Source organism: Gavia stellata, chromosome 15 (genome assembly GCF_030936135.1).
Source record: "Gavia stellata isolate bGavSte3 chromosome 15, bGavSte3.hap2, whole genome shotgun sequence".
Taxonomy (NCBI): Eukaryota; Metazoa; Chordata; class Aves; order Gaviiformes; family Gaviidae; genus Gavia; species Gavia stellata.
The window spans coordinates 11,874,544-11,894,359 of record NC_082608.1 but is presented as its reverse complement, the minus strand read 5'-3'; the positions used below and the strand labels follow the sequence as shown (position 1 = coordinate 11,894,359).

The following is a 19,816-nucleotide window of genomic DNA, read 5'->3' as shown; positions in this document are numbered from 1 at the left end:
CTGCAGAGGGCAGGGGCAGGGCGGGTGCGCCCGCACCGCTGCACCCCGCTTTCCGGAGAAAAGCGGAGGGGTGGGAAAGCTGACCACCTTTCCTTCAGGTTTTACATTCATTAAAGGACTTTTTTCCTTACGTGAAACAGTTTTGCAGGAAACTGAGCCTGGCCTATTAAATATTCCCGTCGGCGAAAGGCAACGCTATGAGTTGCAAGCATCCTTGTGAGGGTGCTGCAGCTCATTTTAATATAGAGATACTACATTTCAAGTATTAAAATGATTGGCAAATCTCCATAGTATCTTCAGCAATAGTAAAATCTAACCCTAGGACTGAAACAGACTATCGCACCCTCTGTTATTAGTGAAGTTATACCTGAAATATTTACTTTCCTTTACTCAGTTTTCTGTTCTAACCACACCTCCATTGTTAGAAAAACCTGCTTCTTCAGGTCCTCACGGACTACACCTGTATTTTAGAGCTCAAAAGATAAATATCTTCTTTATAAATCTATGACAAGTTGAAGAAAACACCTTTGTCAGTATGTTATGTAGACTAATTTTTAAAATCTTTAAAATTGGGTGTAGCATAATCAGATTATAAATTCTTAACCCAGTAAAATCCACTTGGAATGCTGGAATTACAGTTTGTAATGACTGGTCATGTTCTTACTTGCTAGGAATTTTAACATAAATGTTTGAACCGAAGTCAGATTTTAAGATCATTTAATTTTGTTAAATACCAATCCCTGTAGACATTACATTATCACTATTATTTTTATAGCCCTTTTTCAGTTTTTCTTTTGCAAGCATATTAGCAGAGGAGCCATAATTCATTTTCCACTGGTACAGTAGTTACATTTTTTACTCGCATACAAAGTTAAATGGCTATTATTTTACTGCCAAGCTCTATAGATTCTTTCATTCTTCATCCATTCTTCATTAAGAGTTTTCTGAATGCTATTTAAAAGCAAAGAAATTCAAGGCCATTACATGAAATACCTAACACACTGCCACATAGTCTAAATTCATGCTTGACTAGAAGTTAAGAAAATGCAGTTGGAGTGTTTGCTGGTTTTAATTCAGCAGAGTCCCTATAGCCTAGTAATTTTTTAGGCCTGACTGTTGATTCAGAACTTCATTTACCCTTTGTATTTTAATGGGAGGGCATTTATAATCTCTTGTATTAAATGCTACACTTCTGTTAATAAGCTGGAGAGGAGCAGGGCAAAGGCCGAGCCGCATCTTGTGCCCATCCATCCCGTTAAGTGCCACGGCACTGCTTCAGTGCACGGCAGCCGTCACGCTCCCAGCACTGCCGGGGTGTGGGTCAGGGCAAAGCTCGAGGTCGGCCAGGGCAGAGCGTGGCAAGTTTATTTACTGGAAATAGATAGAGCCGGTGGGATTGCCTGTGCTGCCACAAGGTTTCCCATTAGCACCAAAACTAGGAGCTACGCATGTTACTTCTTGGCTGGTTTTGTAGGTGTGTCATGCCCTGAGTTCACAAACAGGCAGTGACAATCCAAACCCGTCACCAATGTCCTCAGTTAAGAGTGCTTAACTCCTGAGAGCCAATTAGTAACTGACAATTAGCTGGACTGGGAGGCTCCTTAGTTTAGCAATTTTCTGCTAAATAAAAATGTAAATAAATATCTATGATGAGTTACATCATCGTCATTATTGGCATAATCCACTTCATATTTAACTTGGATTTAAACAATTTGTAAAGCATGATTCCTTTTGACTAAGCTTTTCTTGTTGTTGTTAAACGGTAATCTCAAATCTTTACAATATTTCATACTCAAATACTTATTTATTAACCCCCAGGCAGGATGCAAAGCTTCAGCACTTGTTTATAACAGAGCTCTTTTAAGCAATGACACAGACTGTCATCCTGTTGGCCTGAACAAGATCTACGTAGATGTGGGAGTCCTGAGAGGATGGGTAGACTTTTGATTATTCTTCTATACACAGCTATTGGTGAAAACTGTCTCTATCTACTTTTGAGGATGCAATAAACCAATATATCAAAAGAAAGCTGTAACTGAAACCAGGCTGGTCTCAAACATTTAATTAAAAAAAAAATCTCATTTTTCTACAGCTTCATAAAAAAAGTGACAAATAATGGCTTACATTCCCCACTTTGGTACTGAGAAAGGATGCTGGACTTGCCCTTCATAGCTGAGATATGCAGACACGTATCCAGACCATCTGTTACAACTGTAGCAATGAAACACCCAATATACAGTTGGGGATATAATCCTGGGTGATGCTGACTACTGTTTGGCCACTGTCTTCCTAATTCCTACTGTGATTTGATAAACATGGGACGCACGTCCACAATGACGCTGAAGAAGCGAGACACCCGGGTAGTGCAGGCTTTCCCTCTGACAACGCTACCTGCCAGAGGCTGCCTTTGAACATCGCATCCTCCCCATGTCGTTACCGGCAACGTGCCACCGAGTGCTGGGTGACCTGCCTTGAGCTTTGGAGGACAATAAACAGCACTCGAGGAAAGCAGGAGTCTGGCAGGATTTATGCTCATGAACCGTACACAGTTTTTCAGGAATATTGCCCACTGTAATCCTTCACCGAACAACTAGTCACAAAGTTATTTACCTGACTATGGCACCAAAAAAAAATCCAGAATTTCTTTGTTGTTAACATTTCACTTTCTAGGGGAAAGAGCTGCCTAGACAAATTTCTAGTCCATATTACAGAGCCATTCAGAATTTCAGATGTATAACATAGATCTTTAATGAAATGCATAAGCAGTAAAAAAAGGCATGAGTGATATTTTTCATCGCTAACCACACAGGAAATTGCTTCATTTTATTAGAAATATGGTCTCTAAATACAATCAGTAAGGCCATTCCTAAAGAACTGCTGAATACTTTCAACAGGCTGCAAGATCCATTATTTTTACAGTCCGCATGGATTGTGTGCTGCAGGTAAATAAAAGATGCCTTAAGGACTTTGCATGCTAAGTGAATACGCAAAGTATTACTAGGTCCCTTTATTTTCTCACAAGCACAGTAATATTTAGTGTGTTCCTTCAAAATGCAGTCCTTGAAGTGTTTTAATGAGAATTCAGCTTTTGTTTAAGAAATGAGCTTCAATTCCCATAGCTACATTGAAAAACATCAAAACCTGACCCCAAATGCACTCTTACAGTTCAAAAGCCAGGGGTGAACTGAAAACACTGGCTTTTTCAGTAAAGCCCCATGCCCTAATTTTCAAGGCAGTACCATGGTTCTTGAATGGTTTAGCTTTGCACGCTGTATATGTGAGAGACTGGTCTGGGAAACCCATCTCAGGGCCAGGTCTTCATGTCAAAATTGCAAACAAAAGATCCCAAACGTAACCAGATAAAGGAGTGGAAACTGGGAAGGATGGGGGGGGGGGGGGGGTGGGATTCTGTTTGGCAAAAAACCTGATGTGGGACCCACTTACACTAAGGTAGTGGAGATGGAGTGTGGCTGATAGCAGAGACTGAACTAGCTTCCAAACTATAGGCAGTCAGTCTTTCATGTCCTTCTGTGTGGCATTGCAGCAGTAGCATGTAACACGGTGCCCAGAAATCAGTTACTGTCAAATATGGGAAAGACTCCCTCCATGTGCTAGGACTGATACTATCTAAAAAAAAAAAAAGAAAAAAAAAAAATCACAGGACACCACTGAAAGCATTAACATGCTTTCCTAGTCCACTAGTGATATCCACCAAGGAGCAATTAATTTCAGCTGTTTCATGCACCATAGTGTTATCCCACCCCAATAAGCCCCCAAAACCTCAAGCTGCAACACACCCAGTTCACTGCCATGTCACAATAGCTGGCTTGGGTTCCTCTGACCTCCAGCCGGCTTGGTAGCAGCAGCAAGCGCGCTGGGTCGCAGCCGCCCCAGCCGTTCGGGCTGTGAGTGCAGCTCGCGGGGGACAGGCTGAGCTCCATTCTCGGACACAACTCCCCAGCAGCAGGTTACAGCACCGCGTACAAAGTGCTGCTCAAGACCCTCAGCTTTTTGTTTAAAAAGCATCTTCTTAATCCTCAAGTTTTTTTAGAAAATTTTCAAATTTTTTAAACCATGAAGCCTTAAAAAAAAAAATTACAAAACACAGAAGGCAAGTAAAATAGCCTGAAATATACCACTTTTAAGATCTTGTTCAGTGTTATGATTTTTTTTTTTTCCAGACAATATTGAGAATCATTTCCATATCCTAGAAAAATGGGAAAAGAGAAAAAAAGGAAAAGGAAAAAAAAAGAAGTCGCCATGTCTTTTCACCTCTCCAGTCAAGTAACACATTCCAGCCGCGCTGTGCAGCTGAGCAGGAGCACCCCAGGGGTGGGGGACTGAGTGACTAGCAGTGCGGGAGCAGATCCCCTAAGGTCTCACTGGCTCTGGCAGTCCTGATGGGCTCATCTTTTCACACCAACAAGCAGCTCCTGAGCAATTTTATGGGCCAGTTTCTCTAAGTTAAGAACAAAAAAGGCTTTTCTTTTAACATCAAGCAGGTGTAGCTGTGAGGTCTACCTTTCTCCTCACCCCTGTCACAGACCATTGTTATTGTGAACAAGCAAAAAAAAAGTTAAATTCACAGAATTTGGCAAGTTCAAGGCTCTCAAACATCTCTTTTACTAACTCTCAACTGACTGGAGCAGAAAGAGGATTTAATTCCAGAGGTCAGTATTTTTGCAGGATGTCTTTTCAAGGCTCATTGGTGCTACACAATACAGTGCTGGGTCAAGGACAGCTTCTGTCCTGCAGAAAAATCAATGCTTGTTTAAGGTTAGGAACTTGAGAGGGCTGAGCAAAGAGTGGTGGGTTTTTTTCTTTATTATTAGCAGAAACATTTTCACATGCCAGGGGAACAGACTTTGGCCAGCACACAGAGACAAACTCAGGCTCACCATCCTGCTCTTCCTCCCAGCATACTTCACCTGCCCCGTTTCACATGGCTGCATCTCTCTCTATCCTCCGCTTTTGTGGCTGGCATAACGCATTGAGCATCTGCAGTGGGCTTGGGGCACGCGGCACCACAAGTATGGATCTACTTTGCCAAAGCAGTTGTGCCGCATGAATGCGTCAGTCCCTCCTTAGGCTTGAGCTGGCGGTGGCAAGACCATCGCTCACATAGAAAGCTCATAATTTAGCATTTTTAGATGAGGTGCTGTTTACTGTGATTACTTAGTACTGATTTGTTGGGATTGGTCGCACAACTTCCAGTAACTGGCTCATACCTCCCAGGCAGGGTTAAGGCTGTAGTGTTACCAACAAGAATTTGTAGATATATAGTTCTAGACAGCCTGTTCTGTATTATATGTATAAGATATATGTTCATGCCATGGACATATGCAATTCAAGCATTAGTTTCCTTTCAGTTCAAAGAGGTAGTTTTGTAGCAAGAAACTCCAGTAGAGGCCATGAAGGAGCAGAGAAAGTGGCTGTTTTACAACAAGGAATTAATTTTTTCCATCTATTCACATCTTAGAAGAAAAAATAAATGCAGTGAGTATCAGGAGTACCAGCATGAAAAAAAAAAGCTGAAACAAATTATCCCTGACATGGTGAGCATGGTCACAAGAGTCTCCCTGAACCGCACAGCCAATTTCTTTCTTGCTGCAGAGTTGCTCACCAAATTCCCTCCAGTTCCTGCTGACTGAGGGTTGCTTTGAAATACCTATTTGTAGGTAAAGCATCTGCCTTACTGCCAAGTCTTCTGGCCTGAGAACTTCTGCTAAGGAACATGAGACCTGAAAACTCTGCTTCTCATCAGGCACTTTCTGACATCTCATTTTCTTGGAGCATTTCAGCATTTCCACCATATCTATTTTTAAACGTGTCCTACGCTGAGTGAAGCGAAGGTACTTCCCAGGCACATTTACCACAGTCATGGCAGGTTTCCATAAGAACATTTTGTTGTTGGAAGGGGCGTAGCACTTCTACTCCTGCTGATACGGCTTTTGCACGTGTTGCAAGAGCAAAATAATAGGAAACCCATAACAAGGTTGGAAGAGAATTTTGCCTTGTGAGGTACTTCATGAATGAAGTACATGAGATGTTTAAAATATTAACTACTTAATTTAACCAAAAAATCCTGTGAATGTTTGTATGAAAAGACCATCCAGAAGGTTGCCTGTTCCTTCTTGTCCTGCTCCTTCAGGTAGCTGCACCCAGAAAGCATTATCCTTAAATAAAAAAAGTACTAGCTATTTCCAGCTCAATACAGACTCGCACGCGAGGACGACTGCTTTGGCAGTCTTGCCCTAACAGGAGGGCGTTGCTCTAAGCCACACTGTGCCTCCTCCCCACAGCAGTTTGGGTTTGAGTAACAGCCCCGCTGCCGGCGCCTCTCGGTTCCCAGCGCCCAGGCAGCTGGGGACGAGCAATGCCCTTTCCTAGCAGCAGAAACCCAAAGCACAGAGAGATTCAGAGCTTTGACAAAACCAAACAGAAGCATTTAAAAAACTCACTATAGACTTTGTCTATGCTTTGAGACTGCACTTTATCACTGCCGTGTCGGACGACTGTCGCCACCTTATCTCTGCGGTTACACCTCACCAGGACTGGTTTCTCTCTTCCCTGGGTCCATCACAGCATGGCCTGATCACACTGCTTCCCACGGCGCTGCCACCGTTTATCTCCCTACTTCCCCACCCTTCCCAGCCCGCCAGCAGGTCTGCCCATCACACCGAAGCCGCTGAGCAGGCAGAGACAGCCAGGCACGCGGTCAGCTCTCAGCCCCTCGCCAGCGTGAAAGCCACAGCAGCGCCCGGGGGTCACCCCGTCAGCCCCACGCAGCACCGGTCTGCAGAGACACCACACTGTAACACTGCACGTCAGCTTGGAGATCTGCTAGATTTCTTGTCCGTTATCAGTTTGGGGGATGCCACGCTGCCTTTGGGTTTTATCCTTTCTCCACATACTAACACAATGAAAAGGTGACAGAGTGGGGGGGTGGAAGCTCTCACCGAGAGCTTGCTGAAGGATGGGTATTTGCATCTGCTGTTTGCTGCCAAGAATAGCAGCAAACCTGAGCTAAGTTAAAAGAGAGCACTGAGCAGGAGGAGACGGTGCGAGAGGAGCCAGGGGACTCATTTATGGGCTATTCTGTCTTCGGTCAATTCCTGTTTGTTCAGTACTGGGGTTGCCAGAACAGGAACGAGTACTGTCCCATCCCAAAGAGGCAATTAAAACCTACAGATCTATTGTGGTGAAAAGCAGTATGTCCTAAATTTAGTATGCTCCCCAAAATACCACTGGCTCCTCCCAAAATTGCAGTATTTTCAGGCACATCAATCTGTGAAAGATAGATACACACAGGTATCTATGCTAGCAGGTAGCGGACCATTTTTAAGGATCCTTTATAACTTAATGCCTTCCTCCGTACGCACGAGTATAACTGTTACAACTGCAGCATGCAGCAGTGCCAGAGACTTTGTCAAGACCGTTTTTAAACTCCCAAGGCAGGTATTTTTTTTTCAGCTTAAAGTCAGGATTTGTTACAGTTCCTGAACAGGGCACAACCAGTCTTATTTGTTTTAAATACATTGCACTTCAGCCAGCAGAAGCTATGACCAAAAAGCCTCATAAATTTTATCAAGTATTATGTATTCTTTAGCAATACATTAACTCCTCATCTATCTTCTTGAAAGATTTCTCCACTCCAGTTGTGTAGCTTCCCAGTAGGGAAGGCCAGAACAAATCTATTAGCGCTATGAATAACATTGTGCAACTCATCCGCATCAAAACCCATTCCTTCAGGACAAGCTGCCATGATTAGTGCTGTAGGAGCACTTAGGGCTCCCTGCGCTAGTTCAGCTAAGGGATATTTATATTTAATTTTACTGTTATTCTAGTATGATCTAGTTTTGATAACATCTACATCCCTGACCTGATTTTTTTTTTTTAAATGCATAGAAAGCGCTTCTGGTCCTGGAGGATGTCTATCCCACCTGCAGGAGGAGGTCTCATGTGGGAGATGCCTCAGTCTTCCCTGGGGACTCCCTCCATGGCTAAAGATCTCAACACTGCCAAGATTTTCCTGAGCTCTACCCTCAATTTCTTCCCATCAACATTTAAGCCAGTTATTTCTGGCTTAATCTTATCTGTGCATCATGGACACTTAAAAAAACAGCCCATGCACACAAAAATGTATTCCTTACAAACATTGTATATTTGCAGACTTCTCTTCTCTTGTTCGGGTCCTCTCCAGAGTAAACCCCCTCCCTCACATCGTATTTCTACAGTCTCTGGACTGGGAGCCACTGAGCCTGACCCGGCCACCGGCTCCGGAGGGGAAGGGGGGGAAGAGCGCGGGCAGGCAGGGCTGGCTGTTCCCTCTCCCGTGCTCCCACCTGTCTTACACCTTCCCGTTTCTCTGTACGTGAGCTGCAGCACCGAAGGGGCATCCCTGCACCCTGGGCCCCAGTTTGGGGTGGAGGGAGGGGATTCGCATGGCTGTCCCCCAGGCCAAAAGGAGAATTTTAAATAGCCTTTGAGTTGACCTGTAATCAGTTTCCTTGCACATGCAGCTCCTTCCAAATACAAACCCACGCCTGCCTGGCATTTCACCACTTTTTAAGGGAGACCCAGCGAGGTGGCCTCTGCCTTTGCACAGCACTGTGCCCACCTGCAGAGGATGGTGTCAGATGTAGCAGGAGGGTCCCCCGTGTCACTGGTACAGAGGTACCAGTGGCTCATGCTCCAAAATGTGTCCTCTGTGGGAGAGCACTGAAGAGCAGGTTGAGCACGGTCGCAGAGCCAGACCAGCCAGCTACAGAAGTCGCTTGCTGAGCACTTTAACAATACACTAGCAAATCTTCTTTTCTTTTCACATGGCTTTCAGGGACAATATAAGATTTAACAACATTGCTTTAAAGGCATTATCAAAATTTTGGCGATATTCACTGATATTCCTGAAATGGCAGCTGTGACTCTCAACTTCCATCTAAAAAAATGAGTCTGGCCTGCCTGTGCCCATGGAAGGACTTACATAGGGGAACATGGCCAGCCAGAAAGCTTACAAATTAAAATGAAAAGCTGAAAAAAAAAAAAGGGGGTTTTTTCAATGTCATGCCTTTTTAAACTGATTTTGCAACTTGTGGGAGGTCTGCATCAGTTTCTTTAATCTGTACCAGAATTTCTTACTGCTGTGCTTGGCCAGCCTTACTTGAAGCTGCTGCACTGCAGATTGAGCTGCCTGGGGGCACTTCCTAACGGGGTTCAGCTGTAACACTGAAAAGCCAGCTTTTACACCTGACACAGCCCTCGTACGCAGCAGTGCCCTTTCACAAGCTGCCACGCCAGCAAACACAAGAGGCCCAGCACATGTCCTACCACCCCATCCCAAGAAGGTGTCATTATAAATTATTGTATTTAGATTCTCTGGATGGCCATTGCAGTGCTATACAAACACTTTAATACTTGGGGAATAGCTTCACCCAAGTATTAAATAGCAAGACCCTCAAGCCACAGGCAGCCCATTGTTCCAAGAAGCCTAAGACCCTCTGGGCAACCCGGCAGGGATTCAGCAGCGGCACGGCTGTCCCCACAGCCTCCCACCCTCCCGCTCTTGCCGGGAAGCGACCACCTGCTTACCAGTTACCAGAGTTGTCTATTTTCTACCTTAATTTCATTTCAAACCACAGATAGAGTATCTGCCTCAACACATGTGCTGTGAACACACGGCTGCATATGAGCACAACCAGGGCAGACCGGCTGGATGAGCCACACTTCCAGAAGCTGATTTAAAAATGCGAGAACAGAATTGAAGCCAAACGCAGGAAAACTTGGCATAACTGGACATGTTTAGGAAGCTTGCTGTACATTGCAAGCTGAAAAGCATTTATGAAGCAGAGGGGAGGAAGAAAGCCTAGGTTTAAAAAGGCTGCTGAGAAGGTGGTTTAGATGACAATACCTCATTAACGACTGGTATCCAACATTTTTTTTTTGTTACTACACTGATAAGAAACGCTGTTCAACAGCATAGGCTGAAACTTAACTATCAGTGAGACTTTTAATGCCAACTCATAAAGGAAGGAAGCACTCAGCAGAGTCCTATGACAGCAAAGTCTTCACATTCTTCAGGGAAAAAATATTGCTCAAAAAAATGCCAAGCCTGACAAAAAACCCCAAATCTCTCCTTCCAGACCCTGAGCAGCTACAAAGCACCTCTTGCAGAGCAGTTCCTATAGGCCTGGGAGGACAACCATGCCCCGGCCCCATGCAAACAAAGAGCATCTGTGATATCCAGCCCCCGCCTTCTACACACCCGCACTACCTCAGCTCACACGCTAATCAAACAAAATTAGTAGGACAAAGTCCACATTTTCTGATATTTCAGCCACCCCACAATATACCTTTAAAAATCTATGGGTGATGACTAAGCAGCACAGGTATTGCAAATATAAAACATTAATGGATTTCTAGTATTTCAGACTCCAAGGTTACTTTTTCAAGCACAATTTAGATCTGGCCTGGCAGCAAGAGCCCCTCCTGGCCCCTGCACTATAGATAATGCTACATGGGGTTTTTTGATTTCCCAACCCCCCCGAAGATGGGCCTTATCTTGTTTAGATTCCTCTCAGGAGGAGATTAAAACCTTCACTACAAAGATGCTTCTAACTCCTTTCAATGAAATACTTGGGCATGGCGGGTGGCAGCAGACAGCCATGCGAGCTGTCTGAATTTGTGCCGCACAGCCGCTAGTTGCAAACACGGATGCTCTCCCGAGTCCTACCGGGCTTCAGCGGAGCTGAGCATGTGCTTACCTTCCTTGATTGCTGATAAACGGCACCGCTTTCCCAGGGTGTAATCAGATAAAATACAATCAAGCAAAATCTGGAAGAGAGGGTTTGGTGGGGGTTCTTGTTTGGTTGGGTGGGCGCTGTGGGTTCGTTTGCCTTTTCTTTTTTAAATAAAAAGAAAAGTGCATTTCTTGTTTTCTTTTACCTCACTGCAAACCTTTTGTCCTTTCCAGGTAACATCATTGGTTCTGGGATCTTTATTTCGCCAAAAGGAGTTTTGGAGCACACCGGCTCGGTGGGACTCGCTCTCATTATTTGGGTGCTTGGCGGCGGGGTGGCTGCCCTTGGCTCGCTATGTTACGCTGAACTGGGAGTCACTATCCCCAAATCGGGAGGGGATTATTCCTACGTCACAGAGATTTTTGGTGGGTTAGCTGGGTAAGTACCCTATCTCTATAAAGTAATTTGCAAACACATTTATATTAAGTATTTTGCTTGGAAAAGACATCTGACTTGGAAGAGACAGGGAACATTTGTCAATAAAATGCTTTTGCAAAATCATTCTTTCTGTTCTCATTAGAAATACCGAATCGCCCCTATGCAGAGCCCCAGCTGGTGCCTTCCAAGGGAAGGCGACAGACACGTTCACTTCCCTCTCTGACTCAATAAAGTCCGTGACAGGAAAGAACGATCCTGTAAACGATGCCGTGTCCAAGCGACATTCCTGTGTGCCAGCCATGAATGATCAGTACTTCGTATTGAGGAGCTTCACACATCAGGGAAGCCAGGCCGGAGCTACTCACCATAAACCAAAGCTGCTTGCAGCGCTGCTTCGCTTACTGCAAGTCTACAAAATAACAAGCGGTGTAAATGCTAACTCAGGGAACGATCTCTCTTTGAAAATGCCACTAACGTAGTAGTGTGGCTAAGGGAGAAAGGGACAAGTGAGAAGAGGTCATCAGTTATATTTGACTGTATATTTTTTTGTGTATTCAACAAGAATAAAGAAACCATCAGCCTGTACTCACAGCTCACTAAAGAAGCACTGAAACTTTCTGGCCAGCTTGCTTATTCATAAATGAAGAGGCCATGACATGTCTTGGTGGTTTATTTGTGAAAAATAAGCACCATAACTGCAAACTAGAGAAGAAGGAGGAAAAAAAGAAAGGAATGTTCCTTCTCATTTGAGGTGGAAAACCAGCTCATAACAGTTGAACTAGCTGCTGAGCTAGAGTAAGTCGGCACAGACGTTAACGCGAGCAGGCTGTCACCCCGTCCCACGGGCTGTACCCTTGCTTGTGCCTGCCTCGGCTCAGTGCCGCCCAGGCACCGGGCACAGCCAGCCTCCGAGAACGTGCTAGGCGACACGGTCATTTTCTGATGCTTGTCAGATTTAAGCCACTGCCTTATACTTGTTCCCATGAAAGTCTGTGTTTCTTCAGTCAGAGGAATTGCTCCTCTGAACGTTGTCCTACCTTGCATAGAAAATTACACTGGCATCGCAGCATGGATTGAGGTAACAACAGCATCTGCTTGGTTAACCAAAATCTCAACCCATCTTCACTGAGGTTTGTTCTCCCACTGGGGGCAGGAGCTGCACAGCAAAGCCCCCTCTCCCACGGGATGCTGCGGCAGCCGGTCAGCAGCTTTGCCCATCGCCTTCTCCCAAGAACAGGGTCTGCAAGCAAGGACCATGACAAAGGAAAAAGCATAGAACTGCACAAGCAGTCAGAAGTGCCGTCCCAGCAATATTGCTGTGAGGGAGGTCAGAACTACCAGAGTTTCACAAAACCAAAAGAATTTTGCTTTCTAGGGAAGAAAAAGAAAGTAATAAGAAACCAAGTACAACTAAACCCGGCTTTAATTGTTCCTTGGCTCACTCCCTGTGCAGTGTTCGGAGAATTTGCACGGTGTCAGGAAGCACCAGGCTGTGCAATTGCTCTAACCAACTGCAGGCCCGTTGATCGATCGCTACCTTGATCACCAGCCAGCATTTACCTGGGGACAGAGCAATGCTCCCACCTCCCAGAGCAGGGTGCTTTCTGCTGCAGCAGCAGCTTGCTTAGTTTCCAGGCTTGCGACACACAAGCAACATGAAAAAAGCCACGACCTCATCACCTGAAAGGACGCAGTGCTCCCGTCTCGCTTTGCAAAGAGACTTCACATTTCTCCCAAGAAAATAAACCATGTCAAAAGTACGACAAAGGGTTGCCTTAGGCAAGAAGCCTCCAGGTAGGTTTTGGTGTAAAAAGGAGGGGGGGACCTCAGTCATATTTTCCAGTAAAGCCAGGCTGGGGTGGCACCGCGCTGCACTTTGCTGAGCCACCACCTCAAGCCTGCAGCTTCAGGGAACTCTCACAAGCACCTTCAGCTGCCTACTTTGGAAGACCGTTCCCCTGCCAGTGCTCACGCGTGTGGCTCTGAGCCGAAAGGGGCCCTTCGGGAGCCTGCACTGTGCCTCGCCCGAGGAAAAGCAGCACTGCCTTCTCCAAAAGTTCAACTTCCTCTTCTGATTTAATCCTTCTGCAGCAGAGTACTGAATTCAGCACGCAAAGCTCTACTGCATCTGCCAAAGGATTTTCTCCCAATGGCCAATCTGGATGGTTTGGTCTATTCCCACAAAGATGTTTATTATAGGAGCACGTGCCATATCCACCAGGCCCTGACATTTCCTCTTCACTTCAGTTGTCTTGTCCCTGCCCCGCCAAATCCTCCCCTTCTATTATGTGTTCCTGCATGAGGTCTAAGGAACAAAGAAGTACCGTTTGATCGTAACAGCCGTTAGACTACTACACACCCCAGTTTCTGTGCCTGGCAGTATCGATATTTAGTTATGTAAATAAAAATTCTTAAAAATTGTAACACTGCTAGGTGTGAGGTCAGAAGGTGAACGGAATAAAAGAGAGAGGCAGGACAGGGCATCTCCTGAGCTAGCAGAAGCTCTGGCTGCAGAGCAGCAGCTCTGCTCTGAGTCCAAGCACAGCTAAGGTACATTTCAGTGCATGAAAAGCTGCTGAAAGCCGCAGCGATGGCAAAACTCAGCTGGAGACTGCCCTGCAGCAGGGACGCGCCCCGGCAGCTCCAGCCAGGGGAGAAGGAAGAGGCGAGGGAGGGCTTCTGTCGCACTGGGCACTGGTCTTGTACCGGAGAGCTGACTTCCCACTTTCATCTTCATTTAGAAATCATCTTGGTTTTAAATGGCATTTGTGTATGAGCACACTAAATGCCGGGAACGCGTCACATCCCATGCTGCTGGAGCCGCCTGAGCACAGCTCGTATTACATGCATACGGGCGTGCATGTCTATACAGGTCATGAAAAGAACATTACCCAAAATAGTAAATAATAGGCTTAATATGTATCTTTGCAGAAGAAAATTAATAAATTCAGCTTCATGAAAAGCGCACTAGTGCATTTCTGATAAATACAACTTCTTCTGAATGCTCAGCCGTAACATTGCAACTAACCTAGCTGTTTTACCAGGAGTGACTGACGACCGGACATACGTCCTTACTGAAAATAAATAGTATTGAAATCAGCAGAGAGCTCTAACCCAAAGCTTTGATAAGTGTCACTCCAAACTGCAAGTAAAACACGCTTCAAATATACTTCTATCTTTCCTTTGTTGTCATTGAGAAATGTAAAGTTTCCAAAGGCAGTAATTCTTTCAGCAAGGTAGGATAATATTAATAATGTTCAAACTTCCTTAAACCAGTTCCGCTTTTCCCACAATCAGATAATCTGTACTACAGCACCTATTTAAAACTGTTTTCTTTCATTAATGATGCACAAGCAGGGTACACTCTAATTTTCTATTTTCACAGACTGCTTTGACTCCATGATACTTTATATCTAACATGAGATCCTTTAGGGAGTACAGGCACATCCCAAATACATGTTTGAGAACAGATTTCACTGAGTCCTCTAGATGCTATTAGGACTCCAGATCAAATTACGCTGTTCATTTCTTTCTGCAGTTGAGGAAACGAGCATGCAGAGGTGTCTGCAACAAATCCAGTTTTGGTCCAGGGATGACTGGCACTTCCACATGAATGCCACACCTTCCCCAAAGCAGCATGTCCCACCACAGATTGCCACTTATTCCAGTGTGCTTCTAAAATGGGGAAAAATAATCTAATTAGAAATACTATCTAATGCACATTGATAGGAGGACAGCCATTAACTGCAATGGACTTTGGATCAGACTCAACAGCAAAGAACACAGCAGAGGCGATCCAGCTAGCAGCTATTGACACTCGTTACGCATGACCACGGGTTGCTCAGAATACAGGTAGGGAGGTTATTTTAGCAGCCCTTTTGCCATCAGCACATGTAGGAGCTCAGGTTTCCCATGCAAACTCCAATGCTCAAAAAAAAAAAAAAAGAGAAAAAACTCACAAGAAGAGCTACATCTTCCTTTTTCTCTACATTCAGCTGTCTCGAGCCTGCTTCTAAAGGTGTGATAGCTACTTAGTCAGAAAGGAGAGAAGATTTAACTTCCCAGGTTCTTGTAGTGCTGTAAATTACTGAGTAACTGTGAAAACCTATCAGGTAAGGTTCAGCTCCTCACCCCCTCAGTGCCACAACTCAGCCCTCAGAGCAGTAATTCCCCCACTTGCCATTTGAAGATCCAAGCAAAGTAACTCCAGGTGTGCCACAATGATATTTCCCTGCTTCAAGCTGGACTTCGGGCTCCCAGCGCTGGTTACACTCCCCCTGCACGGCTGCCCAGGGCAGAAAGCGCACCCCCAGCCCTTCGGCTTGCGCCTCGATTTGTCAAGTTGTGTGCACCGTGATAGCAAGGACATCTAAAACTCAGTTATGTCTGCGGGAAATTTCAGCCCTGTGTCACTTTAATTAATTATAGCTGATCTGGAACAGTTGTTCTTTGCTAAGAAAATTGTACTCTTAACTCTTCCTACACAACAGATGATAAAAGGTGGTGCTTTAAAAGCAAAGACTTCCTCGAAGACTCAGTGTTGGGTAATCATATCGGGATTAATTCCTGCCCACCAGCCGCAGCAAACGCCACCTCCCCACGAGCAGTTTAATACCCCCAGCCGGCTGGGCCTCCGCTGCCCGTCCTGCCCCGGCAGCTGCCGACAGCACGACGAGAGCAGGGCAAGTGCTCAGCAGTGCAGCCCCAGCCCCAACGGCCAGAGGTTCAGGGACGTGAATGTGATCTGGGCGACCAACACGGATACGTTTTTCTCAGAACCAGGCTTTAGTTAAAACTTACCTGGAAAAAAAACCAAGATAAAAGTGGGCCTACATCTTAGGCAAGCTTCCTTCTTATTTTAAAGTCATCTCTCGTTTGAGCTTCCCATTTGACAGTGCAACTTCGTCACCCTCTGCTAAAATGCCACATTTACTTTAATTGGTGTTATCAGTCCTGCATGTATTTCAATTCAGCATGAAACAAATTGACTGTCAGAAATCTATTGAATTATTCACATTCCCATTAAACTGTATTCTACCCAATACCAACTGTAACGCGCTCTATACCACAGCATAGAAGCAAGGGCCAATTTTGCCTGAAACACTGTTTTCAGAGTCATTCTCCCCACTGAACATTTTTATCTGAGCACAGTTCTCGGTCTACACAAAGCGGACCGGTTAAGCTAAACGCAATGGGGAAGAGCTGGCAGCCTCTGCCCTTCAAACCCCACGGCCCCGCAGCTGCGGCGCTGCCGGGCACACGCAGCTGGGGCTCCTGCAGGAGCCACGAGGGCTGAACTTGACCTCACTCAGCACCACCAGCATCCTGACCCTATCAGCAAATTATTATTTCAGGCTTTAAGTCATATTTAGTCTTCAGTGATTGAACCCAGCAGGCCTCTCTGTTGGATGCTTAACTCGCCCAGCGAGCCGGGTCTGCGGGGCTACCCCAAACCGGGTGCACCACCCTCAGCACCAAATAGCACAGAGCACTTACTGAAGAAAACTGCTCTGAACCACAATGAAAACATGACAAATTAGGAAAAAAAAGGAGCCACACAGCAAAATAAAGAGAAAGGAAAAAAAACCAACCCTCAGTTTTAAAAACAAGAGTGCCATTTGGGAAGGTAACCAGCTCTTGCATCATGCCAGTTCACCAAATTAACTCTCTGGTAGTTAATAAGAAAAAGGAAGCACCAGATTACCCCATACTTCTCAGAAACAACAAGGCAAAGTAAAGGATGGGAACTGAGAGACACTCACCCCCTCAGCCCAAGGAGCACCCGTTGAGCAGCACTCCCCCCCAGCTGTACCAGATTTAAGGGGCTGGCAGCAGGCAGCATGCTGGGAGGGAGCAGCCTTTAAAAGGGCAACCCATGTAATCTAGAAATTATACTGGCTTATTTGGAAATATCATTTCTGATCCTCATTTGTGCTAGGCTACCCTGCACATTACATTTGTGCATGTATATGAATGAATTAATGTGTATGTATTTGTGTATGTATGTACACTGCAAGAAGGATTTCACTTTCTTGCAATGACTAATTCTCACTACAGAAATAATAATACTTCAAATATTTTAAAACACTAACCAGATCCACTGCTGCTTTTATAAGATAAGTACTTTTTTTTCTTTTCCCAGAGTGAGAAACCAAAATATCTCACACTTTACATTTGCAAGGGTACCTCATTGGGTGCAATCACCTTCAGCCACAGCTGGAGGCAGACAACCAGCCCAGGCAGACCCCAGCCGAGCGATCGCAGGATACTGTAGCACTAAGCTGCGACCTGGCCCAGGTTGCAGAGCCAGCCCGAATGGTGATAAGATATCCCACAATGACCAGCGGGGAACCGGTAGCAGCCCCAAGAGTACAGCTGGCCTGCAGCTGGGGGCCCTGGCACAACCCTTCAGAGATGCCTTCAACGTAGGGACTGCCGTCCGCCGCGGTAACACGTCAGCCCAGGAGCAACAGAGATGCTTCCACTTCGACATACAGAGCTAAATCAAAGTGTGCCCACTGGGCATAATTCTCATTCTTCCATATGTCCCTAAACTGTGCTTTGCTTAAAAATGTTTTAATTTAAAATCCAGATTGTGCTGGGAACATGGGAAAAGGGATGAGGAGAGGCACAAGTAGGTGACTATGAGGTGTGACAGGGACGAAGTGGCTCCGTCCTGATGCCTCGGGAGCTGTCCTGAAGCACCACACAGCAGAGCTCCTCCAGCACACCCCCAGCACTGCTTTCTTGTGCTTTTTCTTGTCCTTTCAGGTTTCTGCTGCTGTGGAGTGCGGTGCTTATCATGTATCCAACCAGTCTGGCCGTCATTGCACTGACCTTCTCAAACTATGTCCTGCAGCCCGTCTTCCCTAACTGTATCCCCCCCTATAATGCCTCCAGGATCCTCTCCATGGTGTGTTTACGTGAGTATTTGCTTCTCACACACACACAAAGCTTGCCTCGGTTTTACATGGGACCACTCGAGGGGCTGCTCCAGTCAGGCTGGGGTCACGGCCACAACCCAAAAGGCAAGCGGGGAGGTCCCAGGACAGGCACCATGACCGGTGCGGGATATTCAATCCCTTCCCACTTGCCCCCAGCAAGCACAGCGGGCTGGAGCGGGGCACAACGGCGCCCGAATCCCTGCGGGTCCTGGGGAAAGTGGCAGCAGGTGAGCTTGTGGGATGGGGCAGTGCTGTACTCCCTGCGGAGCCATGGGTGCCTGCCACGGGTGACCCACCGGCACGGATTACCCACCACCATTTGAGCCCTTCCTAATCTTCTTTTACATTCACACATGTGAGCGTGTAGGAAGCGCAGCACGTCACCGGCTCTGCGTTAATTATGGAGCCAGCAAAAGCAAACCAGAGCTAAGGGGACTGAAGACGTTCACCGTTTCTGTGAGGAGGCCACGATCCCTGCATGTTTAGCGCTACTCAGGCACGGTTGCTAGAGCTGGGGGGAGCCCCGACCGGCAGCGCCCAAGGGGGGACGGCTGCTGGCTGCCAGGGATGCCCCTGCAGCTGGGAGTCTCCTCGGGAAAGGCAACGCTCCTCCTCAACCTTGCTCCCGGCCACGCTAGAGCTCCCCGCAGGAACAGGCGCATCAGTCTGTGTTTTTCAATGCTTTGACTGTGTGTTCTTAAATAAACATAATTTCATTTCACTGAATTCAGTCTTTTGCTCTCCAGTCCTCCTGACCTGGGTGAACAGCTCCAGCGTTCGATGGGCAACGCGCATTCAGGATATATTTACAGCAGGAAAACTCTTAGCCCTGGCCCTTATCATTATTGTGGGCTTCATACAGATCTTTAAAGGTACTCTGTGAGACAGCTCTAACACCGGTATAGTACTGTTGATAGACTTGATTTTTCCCACTGACTGCACTGTTTCCTCCTTACAAACCGACCCAAAGGAGTACTGGGTTTAGCCAAGCTGCGGAGCTGTATACTCAGCCATGGAAAGGACGGCACAACAGAGAAATCAGCTGTATCCCCTTAAACAAGTCCCTTTCTGGCCCGCCTTGTCAGTTTTGATAGAATAAAGGGGGGGCAGCTGAGGATGTTTCAGAATGGTTACTGAAATTCTTTATCTGTTGTATGTTCCTTAAATCTGAAGTGCTCTGGGTGTAAAATGAAGCAGCGATGCCTTGCCCAGAGCAGGAAGACACCTGCTTCATTTTGGGCACTAGTCCAATTTCCTACAAAAAGTCACTTACAAGATTAAAAATAGGCAAAAAAAGCCTTGCTGATTCACCAACTTAATGGAAAGCGGAAAACACAAAAGGCTCACAATGTTTTTGTCGTGTATATGATGAGTCATATAAAGGAAGATGAAATATGACATTTAGAGAGGGCAGAAAACCTGTTTTCTCAGTGGTAATAGTCCCACAATCTTGACAAATCTTCCAGCCCCATAGACGTTTTATTTTTCAGTATTTCTACTAAAACCCACCAAACTCCTGTAAAAGAAAACCGCATTAAGAACAGGTAGGAATTTACCCTGTCAAGGAGCCATCCTCAGACAGTGCAGGGTGGTCCCGTGAGTTGTGGCGGTGACACCGGCACTGCGGCACAGAGGGCAGCGAGGGATGCCCGTGCCTACAGCCAGAGCTGCCTCCCCAGGACGCCGTCCTGCAGAGAG

At 46.0% G+C, this 19,816-nt stretch overlaps 1 protein-coding gene across 1 annotated transcript in view; it reads left to right on the top strand.

Moving 5' to 3' along the window:
• Positions 1–19,816, top strand: part of SLC7A10 (solute carrier family 7 member 10) — a 44,699-nt gene that overhangs the window by 16,381 nt on the left and 8,502 nt on the right. Inside the window, exons 2-4 of the mRNA XM_059825116.1 lie at positions 10,970–11,174; positions 17,946–18,097; positions 18,865–18,990. Of these exons, the coding sequence (XP_059681099.1) occupies positions 10,970–11,174; positions 17,946–18,097; positions 18,865–18,990 (483 nt within the window). The remainder of the gene's footprint in view (positions 1–10,969; positions 11,175–17,945; positions 18,098–18,864; positions 18,991–19,816) is intronic.